Raw genomic sequence first — 11,627 nt, forward strand, 5'->3', positions numbered from 1 at the left:
TTCCTTGCTATCTCTGCTTCATTTGGCGAATTCCACTTGCCAGGACGTTTTTACCCCAGCCTCTTTCGTCACCTGTCTCCGGGCAGATCTGTTCCAAGTAGGTTAGCGCCGGGCGCGAGGCCTCACAGAGCGGACCCGGGCGCCCCCTGGCGGGCGTGGGGAAGGCGCGGGGCTGGAGGCGTGCGCTGCCTGCCGTCCCACGTCGGAGAGCAGTGCCCCAGGCTGCAAGCGGCACCGAGATGTTGCGCGGCGGCCAAGTCCGCACTGGGGTAAGGAGTCTGTGCCAGAGGTTTAGGAGAGAGGTGGAGGCGGTGGAGCGACGGGGGGACGCTGGAAACTCCGAGCAGTGTTTGTGGAGACTAAAACAGTGAGGAGGTAGTTTGTAGCAGCCAGTGTTTGTAGAGATGCCCTGAGATGAAGACGGGGCACCTCTATTCCGAAGGGGGTCTTATAGGAGTCCACCAAGGGACTGGGCCCGGGAGGCGAGTGGAGAAGGGGGTGCATTGGCTCTTAGCTGAAAACGTCAAGGGGAAGCTGCTCTAAAGTGCTTTCGCTTTCAACTCCGAACTGGAGAGAGGGGCTGCTTAAATCAGGGGAGGGGGCTGGAGAAGGTGCAGACTGATGAAGAAATGGTGCCCTGGGTGAAGTAGGACAGCTCTGGGGCGAAGGGAATATGGGCACTGATTGAGAAGGGACAGCTCATCACACAGACCTTTGATAAATTGGCCGCGCTGGGTAACTCATAGCCGCAGCTCTGATAATGGGGGTTCCTTGTGAGACGGTGGTGGCCTTCCCCAGCCTGATCCAAGAAGGCTCCCATTTGGCTCAGGAGCTGCTATGTGCAGCTCCCTATGTCCTTCTTGTTCATTCCCACCTGCCTGCCCAGGCTGGGCAACAGGCTGCCCACAGCCCATGGCCGGCTGGCTTCTGTTCCTAAACTATGCCACCACTCTTGGCTTGGGGGCAGCTTTGTTTTGGAGGAATAACCTCTAGAATGGGGCTGCCCTTTTTCAGTGGCCCTCAGTTCATGGTAGATCAGTATGTCAGACAGCACGCTCTGGGCAATGGCCCTGGGGTCCGGACTTACAGAGTGATGAGAATGCATTAAAACCATTTGTAAGGTAGAAAATCTGATGAGCAGTGGAAAATGGGAAGCAGAAGTCACAACAACAGGAGAGTTAGACCCGGGTTTTAGTCCCAGTCTGTTATTAATTATGGGTAACCTTGACAAGTCATTCGCCTCCTCCATGATTCAGTTTCCGCATTTGAACCAAGGACCTTTAAGTCTCTTTCCAACTCAACAGGAGTAGAAAACGTGTAGCTTTATCCCTTTCACATTCCTTAATTCTTTTCCTTGATTTCCTTTCTTGACCTGAAAAAGTGAGCTCAAACTCCCCAGGCAAATCCTCTCCTGGTACAGATCTCTTCCTCTGGCTGCTGAGGTACCTATTGAACTCTCCATCAGAACTCCTTAAATGAGGGCTTCCTGGGTGGCTCATTTGGTTAAGCAACCCACTCTTGATCTCAGCTCAGGTCTTGATCTCAGGGTCCTGCATTCAAGTCCCACGCTGGGCTCCACACCCAGTGTGGAGCCTACTTTTAAAAAAGAAAAAATAAATAAACCCGTAAATGAAGCCTTTATTTTAAACCATCTCGTGTGTTCCTGGCTGTTTCCCTCCTCACATGGCCCTGCGAACCACCGCGCCCCTTGATATTTCTGCTGTTTAATAAACTGGCTAAGGGGTGTGGGGTGGAGAATTAGGGGCCAAAGAAAGACGTGAGGTTGTTTCCCCAAGTCACAGTAACCTGCTCTGTGTTGGGTCTATACACATCTGCACACACTAGGAGCACATGTGGCAGAGGTCATTCACTAATAGGGTTGCTTCTTCCGCCAGTGCTTGGAAGCACCCCCTTGAGCCAAACGTCTGCCTCTGTGAACCTCATCCCCACCTCTCTCTTTATAGTGGAAAGGATTCAACCTAGGAAGGCTGCAGCCCAGGGATAGGATTCTTTCTCTGTTGTGCCAGGAGCAGGCTGTGACATTCCCCTGCAGCTGGGAGAGGAGACAGAGAAGGTGGAGGGATAGAGGGGATATCCTGTACTGGGAGTCGGCTCTGGCCTAAACTGCTGTATGATCTTGAGCTAGTCACCTCACCTGTCTGGGGATGTTTCCTCATCTGTAGCATGAGGGAATCAAGTCTTGTCCTGCTCTGACATTCCATCCTCTTTGTCTGCAGACAACCATCATGGCAGTGGAGTTTGACGGAGGTGTTGTGGTGGGTTCTGATTCCCGAGTGTCTGCAGGGTAAGTACCAGTCAAGGTGAATGCTCCTGGAAGGAAGCCAATGGCCCTAAATACAGATTTTTCTTGCCCATTCATGAAGAGACTGGTAAAGTGGAGCTTTGCAGAAATGGAGTTAACCTTCAGAAATGCCCCTCTAATGAGATACTGGGCAAGTGCTTCGGTCCCTGAATTCATGAAAGAGAATCTGGGGCCTGAATGCTTGTGGCCTGTCCCTGCAGAAATAGTTATAAAAGAATAGGATATGAGAAAGAGGTAAGACACAAAGATTTCAGGGGCCCTCCTTCCATCTATATTTAGAGATAGAAAAGGTGCTTCTGCCAAGCAGATATTCTGGTTTCTCATCCAGCACATGTTGAACTAATTTTGTCTCCTCCATCCTGACCAGTCTCCCCATATGCAAAATGAGTATATGGGATTAGGTCAATATTACTTAATGTCCCATAGAACACATAACTTCCTCAAGATGGGTACAACAAAGAAAAATTGCTTAAAAACATGATTCTTAATTTACTATTTTTTGTTTTACTATAAAATCTAAGCTGGAAATAAGTCTAATTTTGATGACTTGCCGTGTTTCATTTATTCGAGATTATTTTTTTCTTCCTGTTTTAATCCAAGTATTAAATTTCATGGACTCCAGGGCTGTTCTCTTGTCAGATAAATTTGAGAAACACTGGATGATTAACCTCCAAAATTCTGGCATTGCTAATGTTGGTGACTGTTGACCCATTCCCCACAGAGAGGCGGTGGTAAACCGAGTGTTTGACAAGCTGTCCCCGCTGCACCAACACATCTTCTGTGCACTCTCTGGCTCAGCTGCTGATGCCCAAGCCATGGTTGACATGGCCGCCTACCAACTGGAACTCCACGGGTATGAAGCTCTGGGGTCCTCAGTCCACATTCACCAGAGTTCTCCCCACCCTTGAAGCCCGAGACAGTGTCCCATTCCAGGAGCGCTGCAATGAAAAATGAAAAATTCTTGTTTGCGCTCCTGTTTTTATTAGCTTTGAACTGGAGCTTGACGCTCCAATGTAGTTTCTGCCTCTGTAAACTGGAGATAATTAACAGCACCTACCCTACCTCACCTGACAGTTATTTTGAGAATCAAATGATATATGTGAAAAGGGCTTGAACACTGTAAATCTCTGTCCCACTATAAATAACAAGAAAGAAAATGATGATGTGACCCACCATATATCAGGAAGTTACCCAGTGGGAAACCAAGGTCGTTGGTGCAGAAGTAAATCTTATCTGCTTTTACCCACATGGGCAGGGCCCTTGCAGCAAAGTGTTATATAATTGGGGGATGGGTAAGGAAAAGATGGGGATGGAGGAAAGGGGGGAAATGTTGAATCTTCTTACCAGTGGGTGCTGTGAGACTAGTCCCCCTGGAGTTTGAACTATTGCAACCACAGGTTTCAGGTTTCACACGTCAGGCATGATGGCAATGGCACAGGAGGGTGGCCCTTCAGGAAGTTATATTGACCCCTATTACTAACACTTACTAACACTCCCTTTAGGTTGGAACTGGAAGAACCTCCTCTTGTTCTCGCTGCTGCCAACGTGGTGAGGAATATCAGTTATAAGTATCGGGAGGACCTGTCTGCACATCTCATAGTAGCCGGCTGGGACCGACGGGACGGGGGCCAGGTGCATGTCTTCCAATGTACCCCCTCTTCCCTATGGGGGGAGACAGAGTTTACATCCTTCCAGCAGTGGGTTCCCAGGACACCGCCTCTAAAAACAGTATAACCTCGCCAATGGGAGTAGGAGATGGGGGGCTTCACTACAGAACACGGAGACACCCTGCCTGTCTCAGTTGCAAGGAGAGGATTGGTGCTTCCATAGTCTGACCTGAGGATGCCCCCGCCAGGTGTATGGAACCCTGGGAGGAATGCTGACTCGGCAGCCCTTCACCATCGGCGGCTCTGGGAGCACCTATATCTATGGTTATGTGGATGCAGCATATAAACCAGGCATGTCGGCTGAGGAGTGCAGGAGCTTCACCACGAACGGTAACTGACTGCGTGGAAGGGTACCTGGGAGGGTTTTTAAACCTGGAGAGGAAGGAGAGGGTGAGGAACACAATGAGGAATACACGGGCAACCATTTAACTTAATGTCTAAACTGGAACTCCTTTGAGAGGGAAAGGGAACAGGACAAATGCTAGACGAGATGGGACTCCAGAACCCAGGGCAGACACCAAGAGTGTTTGGAGAACCCCAAATCAAAGTATACAGTTACTGTAAGAATCAGGGGTGTGCTGGAGCTGGCTGTTAAACATGAAACATTCAAGAACTCATGAGCTGCTTGTTTAACTATTTGCAACTTGAAATCCATCCTGGTGGGAGTTTTGAGACCATGGATAATGGGAGATGTTACATTTAAAGGCTTTTTTTCCCTAAGTTATTTACCAGAACACTGCTTGGTATGTGTCCCTAGGAGATGGGTTTTGAGGTCTGAGAATGGTAGTAAGCACATGAGCAGGAGAGGAATGTAAAGAATCCTGAAGCTAAGTCATTCTCTCTTCCCCTCTCCACCCTGAAACTCTGCAGCTATCGCTCTGGCCATGAACCGGGATGGCTCTAGTGGGGGCGTCATCTACCTGGTCACTATTACAGCTGCTGGTGTGGACCATCAAGTAATCTTGGGTGATGAGCTGCCGAAATTCTATGACGAGTGAATCTTCCTCAGACCTCCCTTCGTCATTTTGTAATAAACTTTCAGACCAGAACCTGGTATGGTCAATGGAAAATGGGTGCTCAGGGAGATGAAGCTTAGGTGACTGGGGTGAGGTGAGGGGAGGGGGCTCCTTCCCTCCCAGATATCAGATAACTTTTCCCTACTGTGTTCATTCACATTAGAGGTCAATACGTGATGAGTGCGTAAAATTTCAGGATTTGTGAGTTTCGAAGAATAATAACAACAACGAAAACATTGGGCAAGGCATTAGTTACATGCTTATAAGCTTTCTCTTTTATAACCCAAACAAAAAACCTTTATACATTAGACTACTATGTCTATTTACGGACAGATGGAGGCTTAGAAAAAGTAAGTTCCTTAATCAAAATCATAGCAAATTCAAAAACTGAAAAATGGGATTTAGCTTTTTTTTTTTTCACCATATGCCCTTCCTCTCCCATATAACACATAAAATTTTCCGTTCTTTCAATCTTCGTATATCAAGTCCTCCTCGAAATCTGCGATATTAGCCCAGTATAGCAGATGACACTTAGGAAGTTAATAACAGATACCTGAGTAACTATTTAGCTAAACAGGCTAACTTCTGGTCCAGGCTTTGCCTTGTGCTTCCCAAGTGACGGGACAAATTATTCCCCTTTTACGAGTCCTCATTTCCTCTTTGTCAAATGAAGGCATTGATTTCCAAGGTGGTTTACAGCTTGAATATTCAATGTCATTTTGCTCATAAGTAAGCAGCTAAGAGGTATATTTAAACAGAAATCATAATGGGCTCCCCAGGAAGCTTTTGTCTGCTTTTCCTTCTGGATCTCAGGCTTAACATAAAAATTCAAAGTACCCTAAAACAATCCTATGCCCTTGGGAGCCTGTGGCTTTTTTTTGGGGGGGGGGTCTAAAATTATAGAGACTTGAGTTCTTTCTAGTCATGATATTTAATTTATTCTGAAGTTTAAAATAATAGTTTAAGGGGCTCCCAGGTGGCTTGGTGACTTCCGCTCAGGTCATGATCTCAGGGTCCTAGGATTGAGCCCCACGTTGGGCTGCCTACTCAGCGGGGAATCTGTTTCTCTGTCTCCCTCTGTCTACCACTCTTCCTACTTGTGCTCTCTCTGTCTCTCTCAAATAAGTAGATAAATAGAATCTTTTTTTAAAATAAAACAATAGTTTAAGAGCCAATCTCCCCACTGATCACAACTAGAAAAACTCTTCTGGAAAGCAGACAAAAAGCAAGTGCTGAAGGACTCTGGAAAATAGACAAAACCATGTGGGCAATGAGGAGAGCCAGAGCTTGGAGAGGCAATGCTCCCCATGGGTGATTTTTCAATTTTATCCCCTCTTTCATCTTCCAGCTTTGCCCCGAGAAGTCAGGTACAGGTACAGCTTCAGGTACAAAGCTGTAGTGCCCTAAATTGCCAAGAGAAAGACTATAGTTGGTTCTGGCCAGAGGAATGGAGGAACTAGAGAAAGGGAGCCCCTGGGGACAGGAAAGTGGAAGGGGTTTCCCACATGAGGGAACTGGAAAAAGGGATTCCTTAATTCTAGGTTGGAACTCTCATGAGTACCCTGTGACCCCTGAGCCACACATACATGCGGCACACCCCAAAAAGCCCAGCACAGACTTTGGGAGCCAAACTAAGATTTAAGCCTTTATTTAAAGTCAGAACTCTGGTTTTTTCCTTATTGACTGAAGAATCGTGTCCTTGTGTCCCTCATCCCAAAAAGCGCTTATAGCAGCTCACAGAAGCAGATACGATTTAATGAGAAGAAGAAGAAACTGGGGCAAAGAGAAAATAAAGCTAAGAAATAAGTAAAGCCAAGGGATCAAACTAAAATACAAAATGAATCTCTAAAAAAAAAAAAAAAAAATGGAGTGCGGGAGCTGTCTTACACTGGCCAAAAAGAGCAGACTGTAAAATATTCAGGAATTTTGAAAGGCAGTTGTTGACCGTGGGTAGTTTCACATCGGCCTGGATAAAGCATTTATTCTACAGAAACCAGGAACCTTATAGGTCAGAATTTGGGGGTTTTTTTCCCTCTGAGAGTCAGTTTAACAGGACATGTATTTATCACCCAGCTATGGATGGGTAAAAAACAACTGGCTCTGAGCTACAGGTAGTGAAAGCAAAGAAAAAAAGGAAATTAGGTATGAAGTTCAAAAGATTCATTTAGGGACGCCTGGGTGGCTCAGTCGGTTAAGCGTCTGTCTTGGGCTCAGGTCATGATCCCAGGGTCCTGGGATCCAGTCCTGTGTTGGGCTCCTTGATAAGCAAGAAGCCACTTCTCCTCTCTCTCCTTGTGTGCGCGCTCGCTCTCTCTCTACGGAAAATAAATAAATAAAATATTTTTAAAAATAAATCAAATCATTTTAAAAAATTTTTTTCAATTTTTAAAAATAAATCAAAATCATTTAAAAAGCTACAGCATAGAGAATATAGTCAATGGCATTGTAATAGTGTTGTATGGTGACACATGGTGACTATGCTTGTGGTGAACATAACATAACATTTAAACTTGTGGGATCATTATGTTGTACACCTGCAACTAGTGTAACATTGTGTGTCAACTACTTCAATTAAAAAAAAAAAGAGAGAGATTCATTGAAATGAAAACTAGCCAGAGGTGATTCAGTCAGTTAAGTATCTGACTCGTGATTTTGGCTCAGATCAAGATCTCAGGGTTATGGACTGAGCCCTGCGTGGGGCTCCGTACTCAGTGGACAGTCGGCTGAGGATTTTCTCTGTCCCTCTGCCTCTGCTTCTCCCAACCAAGTAAATAAATAAATCTTTAAAAAAAAAAAAAAGGCATCCAATGAAAGCAACTCCTATACATGTATACATTTTCAAGTCACACAGAGGGTTTGCTAAAACAATATGCATGATGCCACAAAGAAAACTACAACAGATTTCAAAGTATCAGTATCTTTGAAAAAAGCTACATTTTGTAGCCATATTATAATAAAATTAGAACTTGATATCAAAAGGATACCTAAAATTCAGATAGTTTGCAAACTAAGAAAATACTGATAAATAGCCTGGATTTACAAGGCAGCCATAAAGGAAATTAACGCATTTAGAACTACATGGTAAAAATGTTGCATATCAAATATTACGAGATACAGTTAAAGTAGTACTCAGAATTTTATAGCTTCAAATACATTTATTAGAACAAGAAAAGTTAAACATAAATGACCTAAAAATTCTCCAAAATTTTAAGAAAGAGCAATTGAGCAAGCTTAAATAAGAAGGAAGGAAATAATAAAGACAGAACAGAAAGTAATTTAATAAAGAACAAAAACTATGTAGTAAAATCTCATAAAACTAAAACCTAGCTGCTTCTTAAAAAAATATTTGCAAGTTTTTCAGATTTTGGAACAAGACTGGTCATGAATAAAGGGGAGAAAAAAATGAAGAAACAAAATGTGGGAATAGCTACAGATAGATACAAAACATAAAAAAGGGTATAATGAACAGGTATATGCTAATAAATTGGAAAACTTTTGGTAAGATAGATAAACTCGTAGAAAAACTTTATCTAATGCAATTTGCACAAGAAATAAAAATTTGTATATATCAACAAACATTGAAGAAATGAAGAAAGTTGCTAATGGCATCTGATAAAATAATTTTTTAAAAGGCCCACACGGTTTCACAGATGAATTAAACCAAACATTTAAGGAACATACAACTCCTATCTTTTTTTTCCCAGAAAATAGAGAAAAAAAAAAAAACATTAAAGCTGTTCAACTAATTTTATCAAGCTAGCGTGATCTTGATTTCAAATTGAGGTATGGAAAATTCAAGGAAAGAAAACAATAGACCCATCTCACTTTGAACATAGATGGAAAAAATAAATAATTATCTATGAACTGAATTCAACAGTATTAAAAATAATAATACACACTATAGAGAACAAACTGATGGTTACCAGATGGGAGGTGGGTGGAGGGATGGATGAAATAGGTGATGGGGATTAAGGAGCACACTTGTGATGAGCACAGAGTGTTTGTTGAATCACTATATTGTACACCTGAAACTAATATTACACTGTTAACTAACTGGAATTTAAATAAAAACTAGAAAAAAATAATAATACATGGGGATCAAATGAAAGATCCTTGGAATTCATGGAAGCTTCCAATATAATAAAATATATTACTGTAATTCCCCATAATCATAGACTAAAGAGGAAAAATCATCTGTTTTTCTCAATCAATAACCATTTGCAATTTTTGAAAAACCAGTTAAGGAACCCAGAATCATATAAAGCCTTCTTATCTTGGTAAAGGTCATACTCCAAAAAATCTATAACAAGCAGCATACATAATGGGAAAAATTTAGGTGTCAAAGACCAATGACTATGATTACTAGTAAAACATCGCACTAGAGTTTAGACTGGTGCATAAGGAAAGAAAGAGATGTGAGCAAATCAGATAAATTTGCAGATGATATGATCATCTGCTCAGAAATAAAAAAAAATAGAAGCAGCAAACTATTAAGATAACAAAAGAATGTATCAAGGCTTATAGACTTTACAAAAATTACTAACACTTCCCTACATCAGAATAACCAATAAAAGATACAGTAAAGGGTCATGTTGTGGCTCAGTCGGCTAAGCATCTGCCTTTGGCTCAGGTCATGATCCTGGAATCCTGGGACGGAACCCCGCAGGGAGGCTGCTTCTCCCTCTGCTCCTCTCCCCTGCTCATGTTCTCTCTCTCTCTCTCTCTCAAATAAATTAATCAATCAGTCCTAAAAAACAATACCACCTTAACACGCCTCTCTCGGTAATAGACAGATCATCGAAGCAGAAAATCAATAAAGAAACAAGAGCATGAAAGACACATTGGACCAGATGGACCTTATAGATATATACAGAACATTCTACCCTAAAACAACAGAATACTCATTCTTCTCAAGTGCACATGGAACCTTCTCCAGAATAGACTACATACTGGGTCACAAATCAGGATTCAGTTGATACTAAAAGACTGAGATTATTCCCTGCATATTCTCAGATCACAATGCTTTGAAACTGGAGCTCAATCACAAGGAAAAGTTCAGAAGGAACTCAAACAACTGGAAGCTACAGACCACCTTGCTTAAGAATGCTTGGATCAACCAGGACATCAAAGAAGAACTGAAACAATTCATGGAAACCAATGAGAATGAAAACACTTTGGTCCAAAACCTATGGGATACAGCAAAGGCAGTCCTAAGGGGGAAATACATAGCCATCCAAGCCTCCTCAAAAAAAACTGAAAAATCCAGAATACACCAGCTGTCTTTACACCTTAAAGAACTGGAGAATCAACAACAAATTAAACCAACTCCATGCACAAGAAGGGAAATAATATTAGAGAGAGATAAATGAGGTAGAAACTAGAGATACAGTAGAACGTATCAATGAAACTAGAAGCTGGTTTTTTGAAATAAGATCAATAAACCATTGGCCACACTAATTCAAAAGAAAAGAGAGAAAGCTCAAATTAATAAAATTATGAATGAAAAGGGAGAGATCACAACTAACACCAAGGAAATAGAAACAATCATCAGAAGTTATTATCAACAGTTATATGCCAATAAGCAAAGCAACCTAGATGAAATGGATGCATTCCTGGAAAACTATAAACTCCCAAAATTGAACCAGGAAGAAATTGACAACCTGAATAGACTGATATCTAGTAACGAGATTGAAGCAGTGATCAAAAAACTCCCAAAAAAACAAGAGCCCAGGACCTGACAGATTCCCTGGGGAATTTTACAAAACTTTCAAAGAAGAAATAACACCCATTCTCCTGAAGCTGTTTCAAAAAATCAAAGCAGAAGGAAAACTTCCAGACTCTTTTTATGAAGCCATCATTACCCTGACCCCCAAACCAAGCAAAGACCACACCAAAAAGGAGAATTTCAGACCAATATCACTGATGAATATGGATGCTAAGATTCTCAACAAGATCCTAGCCAACAGGATCCAACAGCACATTAAAAAGATTATCCACCATGACCAGGTGGGATTCATCCCTGAGTTACAAGGATGGTTCAACATTCACAAATCAATCAATGTGATAGAACAAATCAATAAGAGAGAGAGAAGAACTACATGGTCCTCTCAATTGACACAGAAAAAGCATTTGACAAAATCCAGCATCCGTTCCTGATTAAAATGCTTCAAAGTATAGGGATAGAGGAAACATTCCTGAACTTCATCAAATCTATCTATGAAAGACCCACAGCAAATATCATCCTCAATGGGAAAAAGCTCACAGCCTTCCCGTTGAGATCAGGAACACGACAAGGATGCCCACTCTCACCACTCTTGTTCAACGTAGTATTAAAAGTCCTAACAACAGCAATCAGACAACAAAGAGAAATAAAAGATATCCAAATTGGTAATGAAGAACTCAAACTCTCTCTCTTCGAAGATGACATGATTCTTTATATGGAAAACCCAAAAGACTCCACCCCCAAACTACTAGAACTCATACAGCAATTCAGCAACGTGGCAGGATACAAGTCAATGTACAGAAATCAGTGGCTTTCTTATACACTAACAATGAAAATACAGAAAGGGAAATTAGAGAATTGATTCCATTTACTATAGCACCAAGAACCATAAGATACCC

The 11,627-nt window shown here is 42.3% G+C and overlaps 1 protein-coding gene across 1 annotated transcript; it reads left to right on the forward strand.

Annotated features, from left to right (window-relative positions):
- The first annotated feature begins 138 nt into the window (after positions 1-138).
- Positions 139-5,039, forward strand: PSMB9 (proteasome 20S subunit beta 9). Its single transcript, XM_059399971.1, has 6 exons — positions 139-269; positions 2,238-2,305; positions 3,045-3,176; positions 3,826-3,955; positions 4,179-4,320; positions 4,861-5,039. The coding sequence occupies exons 1-6, from the start codon at positions 240-242 to the stop codon at positions 4,986-4,988; spliced, it is 630 nt and encodes a 209-aa protein (XP_059255954.1). The 5' UTR covers positions 139-239; the 3' UTR covers positions 4,989-5,039.
- Positions 5,040-11,627: the final 6,588 nt, after the last annotated feature.

This window comes from Mustela nigripes, chromosome 5 (assembly GCF_022355385.1).
Source record: "Mustela nigripes isolate SB6536 chromosome 5, MUSNIG.SB6536, whole genome shotgun sequence".
Classification (NCBI taxonomy): domain Eukaryota; kingdom Metazoa; phylum Chordata; class Mammalia; order Carnivora; family Mustelidae; genus Mustela; species Mustela nigripes.

Bases quoted from the DNA above. Each gene is read 5' to 3' on its own strand.
- PSMB9 (XM_059399971.1), top strand. From the start codon at position 240: ATGTTGCGCGGCGGCCAAGTCCGCACTGGG. The intron at 2,306-3,044 runs GTAAGTACCAGT...CATTCCCCACAG, and splicing joins GATTCCCGAGTGTCTGCAGG to AGAGGCGGTGGTAAACCGAG. The intron at 3,956-4,178 runs GTGCATGTCTTC...TGCCCCCGCCAG, and splicing joins ACCGACGGGACGGGGGCCAG to GTGTATGGAACCCTGGGAGG.